This window comes from Rhipicephalus sanguineus, chromosome 3, assembly GCF_013339695.2.
Source record: "Rhipicephalus sanguineus isolate Rsan-2018 chromosome 3, BIME_Rsan_1.4, whole genome shotgun sequence".
NCBI lineage: Eukaryota > Metazoa > Arthropoda > Arachnida > Ixodida > Ixodidae > Rhipicephalus > Rhipicephalus sanguineus.
In genome coordinates, this window is record NC_051178.1 from 174,307,472 (window position 1) to 174,331,784 (window position 24,313).

The 24,313-nt window shown below is 44.8% G+C and overlaps 1 protein-coding gene across 7 annotated transcripts in view; it reads left to right on the top strand.

Moving 5' to 3' along the window:
- LOC119387696 (kinesin-like protein KIF27) overlaps nucleotides 1-24,041 on the top strand; it is a 124,227-nt gene extending 100,186 nt beyond the window's left edge. For 4 of the 7 annotated variants that reach the window (XM_049413613.1, XM_037655175.2, XM_049413615.1 and 1 more), the window contains exons 10-17: nucleotides 4,059-4,188; nucleotides 4,895-5,011; nucleotides 6,957-7,073; nucleotides 10,324-10,501; nucleotides 13,672-13,760; nucleotides 17,544-17,572; nucleotides 18,399-18,489; nucleotides 22,392-24,041. In XM_049413613.1, coding sequence (XP_049269570.1) covers nucleotides 4,059-4,188; nucleotides 4,895-5,011; nucleotides 6,957-7,073; nucleotides 10,324-10,501; nucleotides 13,672-13,760; nucleotides 17,544-17,572; nucleotides 18,399-18,489; nucleotides 22,392-23,999 — 2,359 coding nt within the window. In that variant the 3' untranslated portion in view covers nucleotides 24,000-24,041. The remainder of the gene's footprint in view (nucleotides 1-4,058; nucleotides 4,189-4,894; nucleotides 5,012-6,956; nucleotides 7,074-10,323; nucleotides 10,502-13,671; nucleotides 13,761-17,543; nucleotides 17,573-18,398; nucleotides 18,490-22,391) is intronic. The other 3 variants (XM_037655176.2, XM_049413614.1, XM_049413611.1) reach the window with 3 other exon arrangements.
- Nucleotides 24,042-24,313: the final 272 nt, after the last annotated feature.

Genomic DNA, 24,313 nt, shown 5'->3' on the forward strand with positions numbered 1-24,313 from the left:
TATGCTCTTTTGTCCATATTCTACTACTGCATGTTTTGCAAGACTGAGGGTGACAAAAATTTTGGCTTCTGTTGAGCTGTGATTGAAGGGTTTATATTAGGGATGTGCGAATATTCGAAAGTTCGAATATTTTTTGAATAGTGTTTGCTATTCGATTCAATTCGCACTGGAATTTTACTATTCCAACTATTCGAACTTCCCAAAAACAAATACAGTCAACGTCAGATTGAAAGTGACCCCTTCAGATTTTCAATATGCTTCATCTCATTACACTCTCGTATTGTGGCAAAGCTGCCTTTCAAGCTCCGTTACGGTCGAACTTTGCCAAGACAGTCAACGTCCGTTTAAAAGTGGTCCCTAGATTTTCAATGTGCTTCACCTCATCAAAACCCGGTATTGCGGCAAAGCTGCCTTTCAAACTCTGCTACGGTCGCAGATGTACTAACTCAAGAAAACGCTGGTTCCAACATGGAGATGAAAGATGTGGCAGAGGTGGGGGCTCAATTAATGCTGTTTTGGAGCTTAAATTTGGGCAGGAAGTCGAAAAATCGGAAGCCAAAGCTTTTTAGCATCCAAAATTTCAGATGTTCTTATATATTGACATCTGCGAGGCAGATTTGGAACTCCGGACTTGAAGGGAGCACACCCTTGTCCGCCACATCACTTGGGCTTCCACAGAAGTTGAAAGAGGAGGAGAGGCTGAGGAAATGACATCTTTGCCCATCACGTGTAAAGTGTTGTCGGCAACACTTTGGTTGCACCAAATCGTGTACATTAATACCGTTGTTACACGGGCACGCTAACCTCAGTTACGGCGAACCTCAGTTGCAGCATACCGCGGTTACATCCAGTTTTAGACGGAAAGCCTAACTGCAGTTATGCCACTAACCGTGGTTGCCCCAAACCGAGATTGACGACCTCAGTTGTAACCGCGATTGTAACCGCGGTTTGCTGCAACTGAGGTTCGTCGTAACTGAGGTTAGTGTGCCCGTGTAACTAGGGTATAATAGAATTCAGCCTCTACATTGCCTCATTCTTGATAAGACAACTATGAAACACCGCCCTGCCAGTGCTTCATCAACCTAGCAAAAAGAAACTTTCATGTTGCTATCTCATAAGAATATGCTTAGGAATCCTCTCTAACCTTTTTTTTTCTGCAATTGCACTTCGAAGTATTCGAAAAATATTCTAGAAATATTCGAAAAATATTCGATTCGATTCGCACTCCCACTTCAATATTCGAATTCGCTTCACACCCAAAATTTTGCTATTCGCACAGCTCTAGTTAATATTGGACTGACATGCCAGTGCATCAGTAATAGAGCACAGTAACACCAGGTGTGACTTAAAGGGACACTAAAGGCAAATATTAAGTCGACGTTGATTGTTGAAATAGCGGTCCAGAAACCTCGTAGCGCTGCTTTTGTGCCAAGGAAGTGCTTATTTTGAAATAAAATCACGTTTTTAGTGGTCCGCATCGCGTTAGCGCGCTTCAAATCTCCCGCCTGAAAATACGACTCTCATACGTCACTGCTGCCGTGCCCAACGTTGCCCGCTTTTACTGCGCGGCCGCCGACACTAGTAGCAGCCGAGCGGAAGTAGCGGGACCCACAGTAGCAACAACGGCGCTGCGGCAAAGACTTGCTCAGATGGGCACATTCAAAGCCGTCACCAAGTTGCGGTTGGTCTCGTAATCCTCAGTACGAAAGTGCAGCGAGCACACACGCAGAGGTTTTGACTGTTTAGCACACTGGCGCAATGGCATGACACTAAGCCACTTCAAGCGTAAGGGTTCATTCCGCGGCACCCAGTGAAAAGACACACCGGTTTCCTTGCTGCAGTGCTGGCGTTGTGCACCATTCGGGCATCCGGCAATATCACACGAATGCGGCATTTTGTCGAACTTCCTGTCAGAGCGACTTTCACGAGCACGCAAAACACGCACGGCAGTACGCGATCCCGAAACTACCACTGAGACGGGCGAGGCACAGCTCGGCGAAAACGGAACCTTTGAACCACGCGCGCCGTTCCCCATGGCAACGCCACGGAGGTTTTGTTTTCCATGAATCAAGTGGAAACGAACAAACAGCATTTTATTGCGTGTTTTGATGCTCGGAATGTTCTTTTTTTACTGCTGCTAGTTTGATTACTAGTGATTTATTGTAGGCCGACTTCCCTACGTCATCGGGATCACTTCGAAAATGTCCCACTCGTGGCGCTCATCATGTGATACATTTAGCTTAATTTCTCGGTAAGTAGGGCACTGCTGTTGATATTATTGCCGTTTTAGAAGTTGTCATACATTGGGCTTTCACTCTGACATAAATTGTTATTTGCCTTTAGTGTCCCTTTAAGAATAATGTCGCATTGCGTTTAGTGGCACATTGCTGGTCCTGTGACTCTGTGAGTGGGAGCCTGAGAGGTAGATGATAACCGCATTAAACTCAGTGTTATGTCATTCCTTCTGTGCTTACTTTGAAGCTGTCGCATTGTTATTTTCTAGCTGCATTGTAGCTTTCATTCTCGGAATAAGCATATTACTCTGTTGCTTTTTATTTTGGAGCTGTTATTAGTTTGCAAGCAGATGTCGGGCACTGTAAAAAACTAGTTTGGAGAATTTTTGATGGAATTCTGGGGCACAAGGTACAGCTGCGTATATTCTATAAAAAACTACAGGGATGAGATTGCGTGTTCCTTTATCTGTGCATAGATACTAATTGCATGGTTTTCTTGATCTTATTTTTCTTTAAAAGAGCACTGATACAAAAATTTTGCACCTTGTTTTTTTTTTTTTTTTTTGTTGCAATAGCTAGCTTATGACCCACTTATCATGGCTGCGAACCTCGTTTGTGCAAGTGCGCGACGGTTATTTATTTAGCGACGTTTTTAGAGCGCCCAGTTGCAGTTTCGGTTTCAAAGAGCACCGAGCTAGGCAGCACTACTTCCGGAGGACGGGTAAACACAGCTGGCCACGTGACCACGCAAAATAGTGACGTAGGCGACGCGTGAGAGCGGGTGCGGCGGGCGCTGCACTTGCGGTTTGTCTGCTACGCCAGTTCGTCTGACGCGGGATGCTTCGAGCTGCTTGCTTTTTGATCCGCGTTTTTCACGCTAGAAGTGCTGACGTCGTCCGTGTCGTTGCCAGGCATGGTTCTAGCAGTCAATAGAGCGTTTTAGTCTGTCCGGCATTAAAAAAGGCGTCGCGTACAACGAAATAAAGCGACCCCAAGGTGGCACTAGGTCAAGTGGCGCCAGCTATGGAGGATTAGAAACAACTAACAAACGCGTAATCTAGGTCCTCCGAGCATTTGGAAGCGCCCATTTCGACTCGTTAACCCTACAGCATCGATGGCTCTCAAAACGGCTCTCAAAAACGGCGCCGAATTGGGATGAATACATTGCTGTCGAAGCTTAAGGACATGAATTTACAGCAAATGGAAGCATCAGTTCGGAGCTTACACGCTACAGAGCGCACGGCGGCCACTTGATAGATTCGAAGTGGACGACAACCGCTTTTGGCAGTGCGGCCATGTTTTTCGGAGGCGCGAATGCCTCGCTGGAGAAGCTTGCCGTGTACGTTGGACAGCTCTCGCGCGTGCGGCGACGGCCGATGTTCTGCGGCACCACGCCATTGCGGCAGGCTTGCCGCTAGCGTGAGTGGGCCATAACATCTGCCAAATGGCACGACAAGCGAACAGCGAAAGGGAGCACAACCAGCACACGCAAAGCCGCAGGCACGGAGGAAGAAATGGCAGGTAGCACAAGCGCAAGGGCACAACCAGCAACCAGCCAACACACTTGTGATGTAGGTTTGTTTACATATCCACCGCGTTGATGTCGGCGTCGCGAGGTGCTCTCATCTCACTCAACTGCGCGGCATGCACATTAAAATTGATTTTAAATATGTTCTAGGCTATATTGGCCCTTGATATTTCGTAGATGTTGTGTATGGCTCCACATACATCTATTTCACTCATTATCTCGCTTTCGAAATTTTGTATCATTGCTCCTTTAATTTGGTAATTTTAACTAAGCGCATGCACCAATTTTCTTTTCAGAGGTCACATCAACTTCAGGGACTCTAAGCTGACTCGCATTCTTAGAAACTCCCTGGGTGGCAATTCACACACTGCCATTGTATGCACAGTGAACCCTTGCTGCATGGAGCAGACACTCAGGACACTCAAGGTGATAAGTTATATAGTTTTTGTCATTGGCATTTTTGGTGCTATAAAAGCGTCCTTTAACATTGTATCACCAGTATCTGTATCATTACTGAAAGGTTTATATCGGACTGACAAGCCAGTGCATCAGTGATAGAGCATAATTACACCAGCAATCACTTCAGAATGACGTCATATTGCATTTACTGTCGCATTGCTGGTCATGCGAGTGCGAGCCTTTGCTTTCACGTCTGAATTCTGGGTAAGAGTGGTGACACGCTCACGCATGAGTTGATGAGTGTTCTATATAAAAAATAAATATATATCGGTAACACTTCTGTTGTGTTGCGTAGAAATGAATACTTGTTCATAGAAAGGTAGCCCTAATCCCTTCGCGTATGATAAGAGGACTGTTATTCCTAGCGTTCGATGCTTGATGTTGTCTCTGCAACTGCTTTGTTTCCCTATACATGTATGCTGTATGATCGAAATAGGTAAACGTCGTCTTCCACTGTCCTGTCATAATATATGCCCTTCTCTATTCAGGAATCAACTAGTCCAGCAACACGTATTACTATGGCTACTTAGTAGTTATTTGATTTTGTTGTGAACATAGTGGTGACATTCAATAACTCCTTGTATGAATAACATTGTGTGCACCTGTCATTTATCAGGAATAGCATGACCCTTTTGCTGCCTTCAGCTCATCTCGGGTATTCTGCATTTCGCAGTTTGCAAGCTCTGCCAAGAAGATACAGAACACTCCAAAGGTGAACGAAATTCTTACCAAAGAGGCTCTGATCCACCGCTACCACATGCAAATTGAAGAGCTCAAGGATCAAATGAAGGTATGTTCTTATCACTTCTTCTCTTGTGTTTTTCCATTAATAGGGAAATTTGACAAGAATAATGTGATGCCTCAAACTGAAGCGCTGCATGGGAGCTTTGTTCAGTTGAACCCCTTTATAAGAGACATGCACCGGAAAGCAATTCTTGTCTTTTATATGAGGTGTCTTATAAGCAGTCACAGAATCCTGATACTCTAGTTATACCTTTGATACATTTTGATAAGGTCCATAGAATGGCCTTAAGAATTTCCTGTGTGCTAGCTAGTACATTGACTCTGAGTGTTTTCATATCTGTAAGTACTACAGTAGAACCTCGTTGATGCGTACCTGCCGGGAACGCCGCATAACTACGCACTAAACGGTAGTATGCATTAACCACCAAGTAAAAATTTGCATCTCCTGTCGTATGCCATCGCCGCCAGCAAAGAAATATATACAGTGCCACAGGAAATATTGCCTAAACTACCCACTGCAAAGCCTTTTCTTTGTTTTTGCCAAAGTGGAGAAAAGATTCTGGCACTCTCGCACGACCGTCCGGTAGTGCCGATAGCACGCGGTGGCGACGCCAAGGAGCATTTCGGAACTATTACAGGGTCCGGTATACGCAGTGACCGACATAGCGACGGAACGAACAGTGTTGGCTATGTGTGTGTGCGTCCGTACCGCGATCTGCTACTAAACGAAAACTGACACAGTTTCAGTGAAACGCGGTACGGCTGCGTGGAGCCGATCGTCTCCTGGCTAGTTGCATGCAGCGCGTGGGCTTCTCGGCTCACGCCGTCACTTCCGGGCCGCTTGCTGCACTGCACTGCACGCGCGCATTTGTCGTGGGAGTGTTCTTCGTACCCACTTAGCTCCAGACCGTGCACAGATGCGGCGAGTAGCTGGTTCAGTTAACGCGGCGGCGGCGATGACGAACTTCCTGCAAGTGATGCGCACTCTGCGACGCTCTAGCGGTGCTGGCAGCGGACGGAAGCGCGTTTGGGGTTTGGGTGGTCGCCCAATAAAAGCGTGCAGTATGGTTACAACAGCGTTACGCTTGCTGTAGGTACGCGTGCGTTTAGCGTGATAGTGTCAATGCAAAGAGGTTTCTTGTCGCCTGCGACCAGCAACGCGCAACTCCGCAACAGCGAGCTGCTTTCGTTTCTACAAAGCGGCGTGCGCTTGAACACAGCCCCGCACAATGAGGCGGCAGCGATCGGCGGCCCAGCGCGTTCAGGTTGTCGCCTATTAAAAGCGTGCAGTAGGCTTAAAGTAGTGTTGCGCTGCACGCGAGCCCGAGCAGATATCTGAAGATACTGATTGTGATAAGGTTGTCGGCGATAAGTCATGCCAGCGCGTTCTTCGGTGGCCGCCACCTCACCGTCGTTCTTTCCCGGTGCTTACTCGCAAAAGCGTCGTCGCAATCGCGCGGAAGTCTGAAATCGGCGATCGACCGATCTACGCACTTCTCGAAGATGGAAAACCTTTGGCGGCACATTGGGGGGTCGGGAAGTTCAGCGGCGCAGTCAGCGAATGCATTAGGCTCTGTGAGACTCGGTCGGGGATTCATCGCAACTACGTTTTAACCGTTAGTGCACTTAAAGCGGGTACGTATTAACGAGGTTTGACTGTATAGGCCCTGCGCTTGTCCCGGCCAGATGGGTTTCCATCAGAGCCTTGACTTTAGCTATGACACAGAAGGACAGTGAATTAAAGTGGACAAATAACTTGCTCTTGGTGACACACGAACCACTGTTCTTATGCTCTTTCTTTCTTTCTTTTAGGTGTAGACTCGTTCCTCAGAAAATTTCTCCCATATCTTAGTTAACTATAACGAAGCTCTACGGGTTGCTGTAACAAGGCTGTTTCAAGTGATGCCAGTGCATGCCTGAATACTACAGGCTGTGCTCTGTGTTCTTTTGTATGGTAAGCAGAACACTGCTTTACTTGAATATGCGTGCAGGTCATGGAAGAAACAAACCTGACCAAGGCTCTTCAGGAAAAGAACAGCCAGATAGACGAGCTCAGGAGTAAGGTTTCGTCACTGGAGAAGAAACTGCTCGTCTCCACCCTTCCACAGGCAAGCTTTTTTACATACCTGCCAACTCTCCCGAATTGTCCGGGAGACTCCCGAATTTTGACCTAATCTCCCGATTGTACGAATGCTATCTCGAATCTCCCGAAAAGTGGCCGAAAAGTGAGAAACTTTTGCGTCTGTCTGTTTTGGCCCCCGTTCCACGCATACTTTGGGCAGGAAGCGTTCATGTGAGTTCTTCGAGAGTGTCTGCGTTAATGGGACGTGTTGTCAATTTGAAACCTGTAACAACACCCGTAACTTCAGATCGCCACCTGCCAATGACGGTCGGTCGGTTCGGTGGAATGGGGGCGTGCGCGCCATGGCGGCGGCGCCGATCGAGGTGGCCGTGTGAGCGCGGAAATGTTTTGCGGGTGACATCCGCAAGCATCGCTAGCTACCACCACTGAAAACAGATCTTTCATGAGCGCAGCAGGCAGACATCTTTCTAGAGATGGCGTTGTTTGAAGCACGACCATGCTTGAAGGAAGTTCAAGTGCAATTTGTATGCTCAGTTGGGAGGTAGATGGCGGTGTCAAAAGCAAAGAAGTACTTGCATGTGTTTCTGGACTCGTACACAGCTGAGTCTGTGCTTTGTGACTTCGTGGAAAGGTGACAAGTACCGATTCTGTACCACGTGTGCCTATGATGTAAGGGTGTCGCATGGCGGGAAGGCCAATATAAAGGTGCACATTGCTTCACAGAAGCATAAGAACAGCACAGAAGCAGTTCATGCTCCGGAAGGGCAACATTGGCAGCTTTTTCCAAAAGAGCTGCGAAGACAGTGCGATCTGCGCAGAATGCCTATTCACGGGATTTCTTGTGGAACACAACTTGCCGCTAAGCGTTAGTGTTCTCGCAGGACCGTTTTGTCGGAAAATGGGAACCGGGTCCCCTCACAAGTAAAGAAGTTGGGTTCCCTCCACTACAAAAACAAGTAGAGTTTCTGATGATGAAAGAACAAAGCAACTCAAAATAAACATCCTAACCCCTGTCTGATGTCATTCTCCAGTCGTCTCGATAATTTCCAATATGCAAAAACAACAACAAAACTCCCCCCGCTCCCCCACCCCCCCTTTCCGCGGTCTCCCAAATTTTCATGCCGCTAGGTTGGCAGGTATGTTTTTACTCTGTTGCCTCTACTTTAGTGGCATTTACCTACACGAATCCGTCAAGCGCCACATCGTATTGCCTTTTTAGTGTACATCGCATCCATGTCAACATGTCGATGCAGTAGAAAAGCATTAATGCGCTAGGCGGAGGTGACTTGATGGCAAATGGGCATTCACAAAATGCATGTGCAGTCAACTGGAGATTTGTCTGACATACTTGAAGATTCTGACGCTTTTGCAGCACCACCACAAGCCTCTTGAAGTCAATACATAAAAACGTCTAAAATTGCAGACGCTGAATTTTTTGTTGTCCAATTTTTCTGACTTTCTGCTCAAATTAAAGGTCCGAAACTGCATTTATTGAAGCCACCATCGCTGCCACGTCAATCATCTCGCAGGCTCAAACCAGCGCTTTTGCGAATCTGTTTGTGGCCGTAGCATATTCCAAAGCTAGCTTCGCCGCAATGCCAAAGTGTTGTGCGGCAAAGCATATTCATATTCAAAGGGGCCACTGTCTCGGTGTAAGTTCGGAGATGCCTTTATGGGTAAGCACTGCAAACGCACGGAGGCATGACAGCAGCAGGTACTCAATGTACCAGTATTATATTCCTGTCACACGGAGCAACTTAGGCGCGCTTTGAAGGAGTGTGCTTCGTCGCTAGTTTCATTCACACACTGTCACATGGGTATGCTTAGTGACGCTCGCTGCAAAGCGCACTTTGCCAGCGAGTATGTTCGCCAAACTCGCTTCGCTGCGACGGAGTGTCTAGCCTGTGTAGCAGTGGCTCAAGAATAAATAAGTTACTATCTGAAGCCGAGTTTGTAACAATTTTTAAACTATCGTTTTCGGTATGAGGAATATTCTTGTGCATTAAAACGTACTATATCACCAGAAACTACTCTGCTATTCTTGCTCTCAGTCAGTTTACAGACACCACCGCCAGGGGTATGCCCAGCACACGTCGTGCAATAGCCGCAGCGGCCGCGTTTGTACACAAAGTTTATTTCAAGGGCTGCTTTAGCTGTAACACATTATTACTTAAGGGGGGACATGGCACTTGAAAAAGTTTTTTTATTTCTTGATCGATTTTGATGAAACTTCTGGAGTTTATGTATATTTGTGTGCTAATTTTAAATATGTAATTACTTTTCTAGTATGATGTGTAGTTTTTAAAATATAAAATATTTCATGTGCCTATTGGGGAGCAAGATCATTTCTAAACTGAGTGCAATACAAAGTAAATCAGCATATCACAATAATCTGCAATCAGAACTGTGTGCAGTGCAACAAAAATGGATGTTCTAACACCATTAGAACAAAAGTTATGGTATGTTCAACATTCATGAGTGAAATTCCAGCTTAAAATTGACTCACTCTCGAATCTTCAAGCATCCAAGCAGATTATGTGAAAGATTATGAGAAAGGTCTTGCTACGGGGCTGACACACTGTTGTGACAGCAGACAACTGCCTGCCCATTTCTCACACAGCCAGGCCAGTCATTCTCACTAAGCCTTGAAAATTTCTGTTGAATTTCAGGTTGAACAAATTGTCAAATAATGTTGCCGTTTGAAAGAATGCCTTTCCCATATCTCATATATGGGTAATTTCTGAAGGGGATTTGACGTCGGGTTTCAAAAAACATAACCGTACTGATCGCCAGAATGACTGAAATGCGGACGCCAATTCTGAAATATAGATTTTTTTGCTCCACGGTAATGTTTCAACATGTGGTGATCACATGGGGTGCCTCACAGAAAAAAAATGCTTGAGACCAGTCACGTCTGTGTAGCTGATGATTATACTTATGAAAAGAATTTTAAAAAAATGTGGGACGAGGTCAGTCATGCGAGGCCCAGACCACTAGCGAAAGGTCATTGGGCTGCATCTTTGAGACCCCTGATGTAAGGTGTCTGGCCAGAGAAGTGCTAGTACCAAACTTTCGTAAATATTTTTCTTTCTCAATTCTTCTTCCCTGTTTTCCCCTTTATGTATTCATTATACATTTAAATTACAAAGTATAAAAAAAAGACCAGACAGGAAAGAGTGTGGCGAATGAGAAGAGACTTGTGCACCATTCCTTACCGACTCTTTTTTTTTTTTTTTTTCATGTGCTATGCGCATGGTGTCGTTTGCGTCTTGCAGAAACGAAAACAGCGTCGAGAGACATGGGCAGCGCCAAGGAGCATAGGCACTGTGCCTGTGCCCCAGGTTTGCACACTATCCCAATGGGAACCTCCACCACCGCGCATGATGGAGGAAAGTCCAGATATGGAGCGATGCAGACTGTCAACTGTTCTCGAAGAGAGCGAGTCATTCCATGGTACAGCTCTCTCTCACTACTGCCGAAAGCTCAATTCAGTTACCTAATTCTGTGGCTTACATGCAAAGGGAAAAACAAATAACTAATACAAATTGAGGAGTGCCTGTAGCAAATTGAACAAAATTGATTGAAATTGAATTGAGGTTTTTTGAATTTCGCTACAGGCGCTAAAGTATATTTGCGCGGTTGTGAGAGTATGAGAGTGCACTGTTAACTTTTTCATGTATACTGGATGTGTTGTTACTTGCGTTACGTATTGATACTTTTAGTTCTCCCCGCTTCCCCCACCACTGTAATGCCCATGATGGGTGCTGTGTGTACAGTGATAAATAAATAAATAAATGCAATGGCTAATGCTTTTCAAATAATTTTTGAATATTGAACAGCTGTTTTGTAAATTTAATCTAAAATGATATTGACGTCATAGCATTCTAAATTTCGGCATTAAAACCACAAAAGAACTATCGGGAATGATTAGGCGGGTTGTTTGCGTAGAAAGAATGCAGAGAGTGCGAGTGATCTTTATATAGTTAATGAAGTCTGGCTCTGTAACCTGCTGCACTCTGTAAGCTCTCATGTTCTGTACCTATAGTACTATGCATGCGGGAATGGGCTATCATATTTTTGCCCCATTGTTTTTGCCTAATTGGGTGCAGTTGATGTTCTGAAATATTCATAAGCTGTTAAAAAACATTCCTGTTTATGAGTAGTGGCTGCTTCACGTGAAACCTGAATGAAATGCAACACTACGCGATTCGATGCACTAAGTTTTCGAATATTCGCACAGCCCTACTTACTGTATAATCTCTAGTAAGGGCTGCACCCCTCCTTTTCGGTCTAAATAATTGAGCAAAAGTTATTCGTGTAACAGCCGCACTCGCCTTTGCAAAGCACCTGTGAAGCATAGCCGTGCCACCATGTTTGCACTGCAACCCACAATCTCCAGCACAGATTTTTAGCACCTACAGTGCCATAACTTCTTAATCTAGTGGCACTATGACCAATGAGAACATAGCAATCACATTTAGTTATATTCTCACCAGAATGCATCGACATCTGAGCGATAACATTCCTGGCCTACTGTATTAGGTAGCACACTTGGCAGAGTGCGAGACCGTTGTGGCCAGTAGACAGCCAAACACCTTGCAAAAGTACCTCCAAAAGCAATCTTCTGAAAATGCGCCCCTTCCTAAAACTTGTAAACGTCATCGCTGCACTCTAGACACTGCAGCTATACACACCAGCCATGGCCTCAGAGATTTGGCATGCCAAATCTCTGAGGCCATGCACTGACACACAAAACTGTGGAGATGGCATCATCCACAGAACTGCAAACACTACACGATTCTGTTGGCGCCAACAGTTGGAGGTGTTAGAGAACTGAATGTACGCAGCACACTTGCACCACGACTCACAAACACAAATGCAATACGATCAGGATCAGACAGGGAGAAGGGTGGAAGCATCTGCCATTATGATGGTTGGCTGATGCCTTTGTGACAGGTTTAGGCAAGAGACACAGGTCTCAAAGCCCTTAATGTTGCTAACACTTTTTAAAATATAACTACCATCTCTCTCACTTGAAATACAGATTTCAGAGGTCAGGTTTTTGGTCGCGAGAATCTAAAAAATGTCGTAGATGTTGTGCACAAAGTTCTGGGTGAGATCACTTTGAGGGGAAAAAAGAAGAAACAAATTTAAATGACAATATTAAGCGGTGTGATCATTACGCGATGAAACTGGCATTTTGAAATGTAAATATATATATATATATTCGTGTATGGGTCGCATCCGAAAAATTCCCACTCAGATTAAAAAAAAAGTCTAGCCTAACACGAGCGTGTACAGTGAATTGCTTTTTATGTGTAAACTACATAATGTATGCCCGACCCACTCGTATCTAAAATTCAGAGCTTACAAAGGGGTGCTGGTTGAATCCTTAGGCCAGGACGAATGTTGCTTTCAGCTGTGAACCATTTTTTACCGTGAAGACTGTATGGGTTTTCATTGCTTGGGTTTCCAATAATGTTTTATGCACCTCTGTCTTCCCTCAATGCCAGTGCACTGTTAGTAGCTTTTGAATGTTTATGGTTCTACAGCTGTAAAAAAAAAAAAAACTAAATTCCTACACGTCAGTGCAACTTTTGTATCGAAAGCACTAGCATCCATGTTTGCTTTTGAGTTTGATCTCATGAGTTTAATTCCCAGCTGCAGCCCATATATTCCAGAAGCAGCATCTTCATGCAGTGCATGTTAATGAGCCCTAATTAATCATTATGAATCCAGGGCTCGTTATTAAATCTGTGGTCCACACAACCTTCGTAATGTTAATGCATTAAGCTGGGCTAGTTGGTATTGATTGTATGCTTCCATATTGCTAGCGAACACACACAAAGGACGACATAGAAGGATGTCCTGTCTCCTTCTATGTCGTCCTTTGTGTGTGTTCGCTAGCAATATGGAAGCATACCTTCGTAATGTACCTGTCTTTGCAACCAGACTGCACCAACATTTCTGCTGAGCGTGTGATTGCAGCTTTGATTTGTGGGTTTGATGTTTGCTTTGCAACTAGGTGGAACACAAAAACAAAAAAAAACTGTAGACCTCAATGCTAAGCTCTACAATATTAATCGAGAGCATTTAGCTGCAGTGTCCTCAGTCAATCTCCTGGGTAGAAAACTCCACGGAATATGCTGTAACATCATTAATTTGAACTGCTAGGGGACTGAAGAAACATTCCAACAAAATGGAATTCGACGTAAAGAGAGCTCTTATACTACTAGTAACATGCATGCTACAAAGAGAGAGAGCGATAACTTTTGTTTGCTCGGTTGTGTATTTTTCGGAGCTTCAGACTGAAGAAATTTTTTCCTGTTTAAAATACAATTTTTGCTGGGACGAAATGAGCAGTTAAATTTATTTGTCAGATTGAGTCAGATTGGACTGCTGTTACTTGCTCAGCTATTTGGGTCAAAGAAAGTGTACTACTATATCATTTTTAACAAATGACATCTTCTGTTTGGATTTGTAGAACGAATCCACAATGAAATCCGTACAGATTTCCTTGTGGCCTTGTGCTACAAAGGGGTGGTTGTCAGTTATCCCTTCCATAACCCTTCCACTGCCTTGTGGGATTCTGCAGCACTCATTTACACTCTTCTGTTTTGTAGCCATTTCTCATGACGACTTCGAAAAGCAGCTTCAAAGGGAAGAGAGGATTCGAAGGTCGGCTGTTCTTCACACAAGTGACTCTTCAAATGTATGTGCTTTCATTTGAGCAAACAGTGAGCTTTCTTTCCTTTTTTCATGAGGAGGCAAGATTTGTTGACCAGTTCATACAGCAGATGTTTTTATGTGAGAACAACTCCTCTATGCGAACTGTTCTACAATATTTCTTGTAATATTTGCAATTGATACTATCTGGTTGTCATAAAATGCCTTGATCCAATGATGTTAATTCATGTGGTATTGCAATACTATATGCTTCTACTTAGCCAGAAGCCTGATTCTTTTGTTAGTATGCTTAACATGCCGAATGTTTTTCTCTGAATTTGAAGTCTTTCTTGTGTGTTTCTTTAAGGGCTCTGGAAAATGTTGCGGATAATGATAGTGGAACACACTCTAACACTTTACTAAGCAATTGCCTACAAAGGCTGTGGCTAACGTGCACAGATCACTCGTCACTCACGGCATGCTTCCTACTTCACTAAATGCATATAGTAAGTACTATGTAAACATGCTTTGCATAGTTTGCCATAGTCCAAGAAATCCAGCTACATGACCCGTGTAATGCATGGAAATTAGAAGAAAACAGGCATGGATAATTATTTTTAATGCATATAGTAACTGAGCAGCACATCTTAGCTTTTCGCACTTGCCATTAGTAGCATGGCTCCCATAACGTCCAAGTATGTGACATATAGCTCTGCAGTTGGTGCTTTGGGTGGCAGCACGGTAACATTTTATACGTACATGTACTAGTACTTCTAACCAGGGTTGAGCAGTTTACACTTGATGTCAAATTAACATTCATTTCGAAACTCTGCCTGCATGTTGTCCCTGACATTTTCCGTGTTTTTTCAAGATATATAAACACTGCAACTGACCCTTTCTTTTTCTCTTGGCAATACCAGCGTTTCTGTCAATCACTGAAACAAACGAAATAGTGCAGGGGAAATTAACACTTTAAAGTGTTAATTACAATTTGTAGATGAGGGCACATCATCTACAACTACTGTGCTTGGCTTTAATTATGAATAGTTTAAAGAAAATCGAAGATGGTGTTTTTTTAAACGATCTTCGAAATATTGCATTTTTTGAGACTTGTCCTCAGTTGAACATTTCTGGTCAACGTTTCAAGTCACTCTCACCGATTTCGTTCAATACATTTGTTAACCTAACATATGGCAATGTTCTCAAATTTTGGGAAGTCTGGCATTTATACGCGTGGAGAAAAAAAAAATCTTAAATTTTAGCATTATTGAACTTTGTGTCGAATTTGCGATTTTTTTTTCTCTTAAAAGAACAGCATCAAAACTGCAAAGTAATAATGTTTCGTCAACTCAAATTATCCGTAATATGTGGAGAAAATTCGTCAGATCTACAGCTACAATAGTTGTTTTGTAGCATCTCGTTGAAATCCCACTTCCGCGAAATTCGAAAAAGGCGGTTGCGGCTCAGTGGAGACTTCTAAATTTTTTTAAAGGTGAAATTTTTTTTTTCGCGAGACTAAAAGTGGTTTTGTGGTCTTGGGGGCTCGGACAACAAAATATATTTTTTTCGGTGAAATTATATGGGGTCGACGGATATGCACAGACGTTCTTATCTGAACACACCCTGGAGTTGGTGGCAGTAGAATGCAGAAATGATGTGGTAGCTCAGTGGATATAGTATTTCACTGCTGAGCTTGATGTCGGAAATTTGTTCCCCCTTATGGCAACCCTATTCGAATGGGGATGAAATGCAAAAACGCTTGCATGCTTTGATTCATACAGTGCATGGTACAGAACTCTAGGAACTCAGAATGGAGACTGCTCCGTTAAAGAGTGCTGCGTAATAACATTGTGATCTCTGCACGTAAAACTCGTTATTTAAAAAAAATTTAGATGTGAAGCAGCTTATGAATGAGGCCTGTCCCCCCGGCGTAACCAGTGCCCCACGTGCCATTAGATGTATGGAAGAAAGAAGAGAACGAAGTGTTGGCACGTGAGGAGAGCTCGCGCATGGTGTGCAGAAAGGAATGTTTGCCTGAGAGAAATGTGCCAGCCACTAGATGTATGAAAAAAAAAATTGCAGTGGCTTAGCTCGGCTATGCCAGGATATACGTAGTGTTAGCAAAGGTTCAGCTGATTATTCTTAGCTTTCCAGATTGTCTAGGATTATTAGCCTTCTTCTATTCATTCTTCATACGCTGAACCGCTAGTTGCCAGGCAACTACTTCGGGGTCAGATTAGATAAGTTTCTTGGCTCTTCTGCACCGTTGAGCAGCATTTGCGCTGCCCTTCTCCATGGTGTTACCTACTCGCAAACGCCATTCAGAGGTGCTATCAAGTGGCTCCAGCGCAGTGTTGTACGACGACTGCACAGCGAAGGCGAATAGCTGCGCACGCGCCGGCGCCAGTGTGTCTGCCATGGCTACGACGTCGCTCCTCTCGAATACGCAGACCAGCAGCGGCGAGTCGCGTGCGGCGGTGGCAGAGAGCGCGTGAGACGCCGGCTCTGGTGAGCCAGCTGTGTGACATCACTGATCCTCATGCATGCGCAGCACGGCTCATGAGGATCCACACGAAATCGGCTCTGGCTAGGCAAGTGTAGCTAACGCTACAAAAGAAGCGGACGAAGTCGGAGCGAAGTGTTGGCATGAGAGGAGAGCTCACGCATGGTGTCAGAAAGGAATGTTTGCCTGACATATGGACGTGCGGTAGAGCGCTCGCTCCACTGCAACGCGTGTTCTAGTATAAATCATGCAAGGTACCCACTGTGCCATAAATCATGCAAGGTACCCACTGCGCCAGAAATCATGCAAGGTACCCTACATGCGAAGCAGCTTGTGAACGAGGCCTGTCCCCCCGGCGTTGCATCGGCGTAACCAGTGCCCCAGCTGATCTGGAGCGGCGGGCTCATGAAGCCGAAGCGAAACGGGCGCGTTGACATCGCATTCTCAAACTTGAAGCTACAACCTTTGCAGCAAGAGCCATTAACTTTATACTTTACGGACCACAAGGCCTTTTAAGCTCAGGGGAACGTTCCCCTGAGCTTAAAGTCATATATGACGAGTAACAACATCAGGGGAACCTCGAATGGAAGGACCATGAACAGTGATGAAGATAATAAAACATTTACAGAAATCTAAGTCTACTCATGGCTGCTTCGCATACTACTCAGGGTTCCCATTACGGGGAGATGGTGAATTTTTTTTTTTGTCCCAGAGATTTTTAGCAGGCATGGCTCACCATGAAATCTTGTATTTCACAGGTACTGACTAACCTGTGCAGTCATTTTGATGCTTTGTCAGGTGGCTAAAAACTTGCAGCACTCTGTCATACTTTGGCAGAACAGCATGAACTTGTTAAAGCTTCCTTCAGAACTAAAACTTAAGTCAATTTAATAGGAAATTTTTGCAGTGTCCGTAGGAGATTTTAAGTGCATGTGATTTTATGGGAACATCAGGGAGAACTACGATTAGTTCTCCCAGATTCCTTGTTCAAGTCCATTAGTGCGTTGTAACGAGTATCATAAACACTTTTGAGGAAATTGTGTAAACTGGTGCGTGGTATATAGAACAGTCCTGCTCGCAAGTTGATCCATTCTTGTCACAACTGGCAGGTCAGTTTCTTAGAAACAGCACAGCATCATGTACTGAACAGATGGCAACAGTGTTGTGCTGTTGGGTTGTTAACAAATGCTTGTCAAGAATAAACCAAGGAGTAGTCTTATTTTTCGTGCTGTCATGCAGTGGTTAAATGTCTGCTTTTCTGTTCTGAACATTTCAGTGGGAATCACCCTGGCATGTTTCTCAAACCCAATTATTTCTGTTTTACAGGCTTGCTGCAGCACCACGTGCGCCGAAAGGTAAGTGGTGCTGGAAACATTTTATTGCAGAATGAAAAGCATGGAATGGTAAATGTACTAAGATTGCAGTGCTTATATGACTAAGCAGCTTGTAGTAGCGTTGCTTATAACTCTGATCGACATCTTGTTCGTAAACTGATAGTTCACCAAACACTTATACTTTCAAAGATTCTGAAATACCAGGCTACTGTTAGCGTACTAAGGCTCGTATTGCTGGACAAATATCCCCCCCCCCCCTACGTCACTGGTAAATCTGACCTTGGAAGGAGGCAACACTCTCCTCCTCTCACATGTCTTTGTCATGTTGTGCATTGTGTTCAACTGCAGTTACCATGTATAATCCTCAATAATAAGTGCATCACAACATGTGTTCTTAACGAGTCTTCATAGGCATTGAGTTCTCCGATTTAACTGCACCTATTGTGGTTGCTTAGTGGCTAAAGTATTGCGCTGCTAAGCTAAAAAACGTGGGTTCAATTCCTGGCCATAGTGTGAAATGCGAAAAAACCCGCATATTTAGAAGCACAGCCGCTATAAAAATTGGTTAGCCAGTTTCCTTTCTCATTGCTTCTGAACAACGTTGCACTTGCACTGCACTCGTATATTTTAAGTTGGCCTATAAGTAAAAATTTACTGGAAACTCCAGTGTTATCTTAGTCTTTTCCTACGTGTGCATTGTTCCTAAGGTTCTTCTTTAATCCTCTGCGAAATAATATTGTCCTGAGTCCCTGTCATAAGCTCCATCTCAGTACCATTTGATTACCCGGTACTGTAGTTTTTAGGCTTCAAAAGCCATGTTGTGTTAGACCCGACGTCCTGTTTGCAGAATTGCATCCCTGGAGAACGAGCTCAAAACCCTGAGGAAAGAGCACAAAGAGCTGCAAGAGTTGACTACGCTGGAACGTTTAATGTGCCAGGTAAGTGTACAGATTGAGCTTTGTTTGATGCACTGACTTGTAGTTGCACCAAAGGTATTACTTATAATTGCTTGTTATAATTGCTTTGTTAGGGGACGATGCTCCGTATAATCTCGAGCAAGTAGCCCGCAAGGTCAGATAGTCTAAGAACAGCAGTGGCAATGTGTGTGTGTGTGTCTGTGTGGGGGGGAGGAATGTTTGGTCATGAACCAAAATTAAAGATGGCAGTCATTGGCAGTACAACCTCGTTAAATTGGAAAATTGGATAATCTGGACTCATTTTCCAATGCTAGTGAGTGTATGCATTATTAAATGGCATCAAATTTTCCTTGATTCGGACCATTCTGGAGGCCCCCAAACTGAATCTATCACCCTCAGAGTGCACTGAGAACAAGGTAGTGCTAGTGTCCAACGAAAACAAAGTAGCAGAGTGCACGTTGCCATAAGCTGTAGTCGTAAGCATTAAACATACAGGAAACATGTGGTGGTTTGTGCAAATTGCAAATCACTGGAAAAGTGATGGGGACATTTGCACTGGTGGGTGCCCTAGTTTGGAATTTCATGAGTATGTGCAAAAGTGATGTCAGTCTGGCTGGGCTTAGGTGCTTCACTTTCTAGAGCCACTGCCCACGTTGCTTAGGCAACCTTAGCAGAGACAAAAAGCGAAAACATTCGTAGATGCACTGCGAAGTTTGCTGGTATTTGCTTGTCATTCCTTACCTTTGCTTATTGGATGAAATAGCAAAAGTTGGGCGTTGATTCTTAGCTCTGTCAGGACTTCGGTTCGCGTGGCGTGGTGTTCAGAGGCATGCCTCGCCATAAATTGTTTGCATTATGTGCAGTCACAAGCCGCATGCTGAGGCCGTTCACACTGCGAATGAGAACTTGTTGCATCGACAGAATTCAATTTTCATTTTCGGCAATATCAGTGCCGTGATCCACACACAGAAACCTCGAGATAGTGAATTTTCTCTGGTGTCTTCAAAGTAGAGGTGTTGAGATATCCAGAGTCAGGCGCAAAAAAGCATGGAGTGGGCACCAGGCCAGTCAAGAAATTAGAATGAAGTGACATTTTAAAACATCAGAGAGTTTTGGTTTGGTCTTCACTTGTAGAGACAATTACCGCAGCTTTATGGTAGCATTGCTTAGATGTGTACTCTTGGCAATTTACAGCAGCAGGGTTACGACCCATATGAAAGTTTATGTACTTGCGTAAGTAATTACTAGAGCTGTGCGAATAGCAAAATTTTGGGTGCGAAGCGAATTCGAATAATAAAGATTGAGTGCGAATCGAATCGAATAATTTCGAATAATTTTCGAATATTTCTCAAACATTTTTCGAATAATTCGAAGTGAAATTACAGAAAAAGTTGCAGAGAATCCCTAAGTATGTTCTTGTGAGATAGCAACATGAAAGTGTTTCTTTTCGCGAGGTTGATGAAGCGCTGGTGGGGTCATATTTCATGATTGTCTTTCTTATCAAGAATGAGGCAATGTAGAGGCCGAATTGTATTTATGTACAGGGGTGGTCAAAAGTTCCCAGGCCGCAACGCCCGGCTGAGGAGCAGCAGCTCGCTGCTATCGGGGCGCTCTCATCGCAATCACGCCTTGGCGCACGCTGGCGTCGAGTGTGTGCGTGAAGGGGGAGGGGTCCCCCTCTCCATTTCTTGCTCTCCTTGGTAAAAAAGCGACATATAAACTTGGTGCGTCATGTTCCCTCACTGTCCACTCGTCGATGTTTTACTACTGTGCAGCGTGTAGCGAGGCGGCAGTCTTCCAGAAAACTGACGCATCATGATTGCGGCCACATTTAGCTAGGCACCATATACATTACCGTGGTTTTCGGCTTCCTGGAAAACAATATCGTGAGTTTAACTTTCCATTGGCACTGCGGTGGTTCTATCAGCCGTCTTCGCAGGCCATTTCGCTGCATACGAGCATGGTCGGAGCCCGAAATGATTCAGAAGAGCTTCTGTTGGGGCTAGTTCGAACATCTTAGTGGAATAAGCAGCGTTGCACTGTAGTAGTTTATACCTAGGTTCCTTATGAAGGAGAGCAACAAAGAGAGAGAGGGATACACCACCCCCTCCCCTTCCACGCACACGCTGGACGCCAGCGTGCGCCAAGGCGTGATTGCGATGGAAGCGCCCCGATAGTAGCAAGCCACTGCTCCACGGCCAGGCGTTGCGGCCTGGGAACTATTGACCACCCCTGTACATGATTTGGTGCAACCAAAGTGTTGCCGGCAACACTTTACACGTGATAGGCAGAGATGCCATTTCCTCAGCCTCTCCTTCTCTTTCAACTTCTGTGGAAGGCTAACTGATGTGGCAGACAAGGGTGTGCTCCCTTCAAGTCCGGAGTTCCAAATCTACCTCGTAGACGTCGATGTATAAGAACATCTGAAATTTTGGATGCTAAAAAGCTTCGCCGTCCGACTTTTCAGACTTCCTGCCCAAATTTCAGGTCCAAAACAGCATTAATTGAGCCCCCAACTCTGCCACATCTTTCATCTCCATATTGGAACCAGCGTTTTCTTGAGTTAATACATTTGCGACCGTAGAGGAGCTTGAAAGGCAGCTTTGCCGCAATACGGGGGTGTGATGAGGTGAAGCATATTAAAAATCTAGGAACCACTTCCAAATGGACTTTGTCTCTTGGCTAAGTTCGACCGTAACGGAGCTTGAAAGGCAGCTTTGCCGCAATACGAGAGTGTAATGAGGTGAAGCATATTAAAAATCTGAAGGGGTCACTTTCAACCGGACGTTGACTGCATTTGTCTTTGGGAAGTTCGAATAGTTCGAATAGTAAAATTTCAGTGCGAATCGAATCGAATAGCAAACACTATTCGAAAAATATTCGAAATTTCGAATATTCGCACACCCCTAGTAATTACATCTGCTATTTCCTTGCCTAGAAATGTGAAAGTGCACTGTTGCTAGTTGCCATCTTTGCTCTTTGCGAACTGCTGGGCGCTGATGAAAAGCATCCCAACCGTCTAGAGGGGGCTGAAGTTCCGAACGTTGTCGGACCACCCTTGTTTGGCATGTCCCTGACTTGTTGCACACTTGCAGCAGCTCTGGTGGATAAAGAACTAATATACCCTAGTCATAGAGCATTTTGTCTTGTAAATGCCTGGCTTCCTGAGACTGAGTATTTTTGTTACTTTAAGACAGGCAGAGCAATGGCACCTCACCCTCTTTGTGGAAGATGCTGAATGCTACTGTGGATCGTGACGATCGACATTACTATTTTTGTTATAAAGTGCATGCATATGCTTAGTACAGGTGTCTCTGCTGCCTATGATAAAGGAACCATCATTTCCTCTGCAATGTTTGGAGGGATGGTGCAGTGTGATGGAGGAGAGAGGACTGGTTAATTAGCTACATTGTGGACAGGCTAGATCAAATGAATGCTATTGCCAAAATATGTGTATGTAGCATGAGTAACGCTGTTTGGTGCTTGATAGAATTTATATTTTAGTTTTGATCTTTTTGATCTGCGGAGGAGAGCTGAAAAGCCACCGAAGTCCTTCCTTATAGGTAGTTCATCAACACTATAGTCAGCATTGCATTTGTACTGTAAAAAATGGGATTCATTTACTAACAATATCCGGTCGTTAAGCTTGAAGAAAGAGAACTTTTTCGTGTTTGTTTCCTCTCTGTGATATAAACAAGACTTCGGGTGCCTGTTATACATTCATTGAAAGGGTTCCAGACCCTTTCATCATTGTTTTTTAAGACCAGGCCAAGACATGTGGCATGAACTGCCTCCAGTGTCTCTCCTCGTGCCCTTAAAGTTGAAGGTTACGTGTTACTGCTAGTCGTGCTTTCATTGAAGGGTATTCTGAAAAGTTCTGGCAGACTTTAACGATTGTGACACGGTTTTCTAAATCTGTGCAGACATCCCGGCGGCCTGTTTCATCAGAGAAACCGGAGCGAGTGGAAAGTACTGCATCGGATACACCATCCGAATCCATGCATACATGCCTACTGCATGTTACACCTGGGAAGGCAGACCAAATAGCGAGCACGCCACTCTCTCGTATGAATGAATGCTGCATCCAGACCTTATTGGCATCTAGGCAACAGCTTGAACGTGGAAGCCGTACGGCTGGTGCTTTCTTTAGCCCTGTGGTCGCCAGCCCTCCACTGGCAGAGCACGACGAAAGCTCAGAAGCCAGCTCCACTAGTCCGGACTGTGGTAAGACTGGGGAACATATACAAGGACCAAGACTACGTACACCAAGGGCTGTGCTGTGGACACCCAAACATTCTCCAGCTGTTTGCATGAATGGCACTCCCATTGGCCAGTCAAAAACTCTGGGAAATCGAAAAGTGTCCGAGCCATTTTGCTTTGCCAGAGCGACACAAACTGATGACATGCCGTACCTGCAAGCACCACCGCAATCCATTCAGACAGAAGACAGTTGTGTGTCACAGCAAGTCCAAGCACCTGCAGTAGATGCAATGTGCCAGACTGACTCTGAGGATGCACGTGAAATGCCAAGGCCAGTAACAAATAAGCTGTCCGAAAATTGTGTTGCTGAGTGCCTAGTAGATGGCTCAACATTGGTGGATGTCGGCTACCACGCGAAAAGGTTCATGAACTCTACAGGAGTTCAGACAACAGGTTCCTGCTGCAAGATACTTGAAAGGGCACCTGGAAGACCTGAGCTCACAGATGCAGCAATCTCTTGCTGTCTCTACTCTGAACAACTTGTTGAGTATGGCATTCAGACTGAGCCCTACCAAAGAGAATTTAGTGCCATGGAGCTGACCAAGCAGGAGGCTCTCTGTGTGCCTGCTTGTGTCAGTGACCAGGTGCCTCTTGAGAAGAGTTGTTTTATGCAGGCTTGTGGTGTTCAAACCTGCGTAGTCACAATGGACAGTGAATCACAAGTGAGTGTATCTTTAGCTGAGGAATACAGGACAGATTTTGAAACCCAGACAGCGATGCCAGGTGGCACTTGCTGTGGTGTCCAAGCCATTCCAGACACTGAGGACTATGCATCACAAGTAAGCACATCATTGGTTGAGAGATATAGGAAAGATTTTGAAACCCAGACAGTGATGCCAGGCATTACCTGCTGCGGTGTCCAAGCCATTCCAGACGTTGAAGACTATGCCTCACAAGTGAGCACATCGTTGGTTGAGGAATATAGGAAAGATTTTGAAACCGAGACAGTGATGCCAGGCAGCACCTGCTGTGGTGTCCAAACCATTCCATATGTTGAAGACTATGCCTCACAAGTGAGCAAATCTTTGGTTGAGGATTACAGGACAGATTGTGGAGTGCAGGTCATGGCAGAGGTGCTCAGCTGTGCTTCACAAGTAGATATGCAGCTCACCAGGAAAGAGGCCACAGATTGTGCTGTTCAGTGTGAGTTGCTAGTGCAGAACAGTGAAAGAGAAACGCCAGCTTCCAAAGACTGTGGGGTGCAAGCCACATTTCTGGTACAAGAGTGTGGAAACACAAACACAACAGTGCCTTCGCGACCTCACAGATAGCAGTGTGCAAGTCATGCCATCTGTGCAAGACAGTTCAACACAAGATGAACCTTCTAGAGGCGACATGTCACATTGTAGTGTGCAGACTACGCCGCGCTCCTTCTGTGATAGCTCCGCTCAGTCAGACTGCCAAGTTCCTCTATCTTCAGGCGTCCACTGTAAGGTGCAGGCTGTTCCGGTGGTGACAAGAAGCTACGTGTCGCCGGTGAAGGCATCTGAGAAGTCTCGGGACACATCTGCCTCGAAGTCATCTAATAAAAGTTTTGCCAAAGATGGCAGTAGCCAGTTTAACATGTTCTCTGTCAGAAACATTT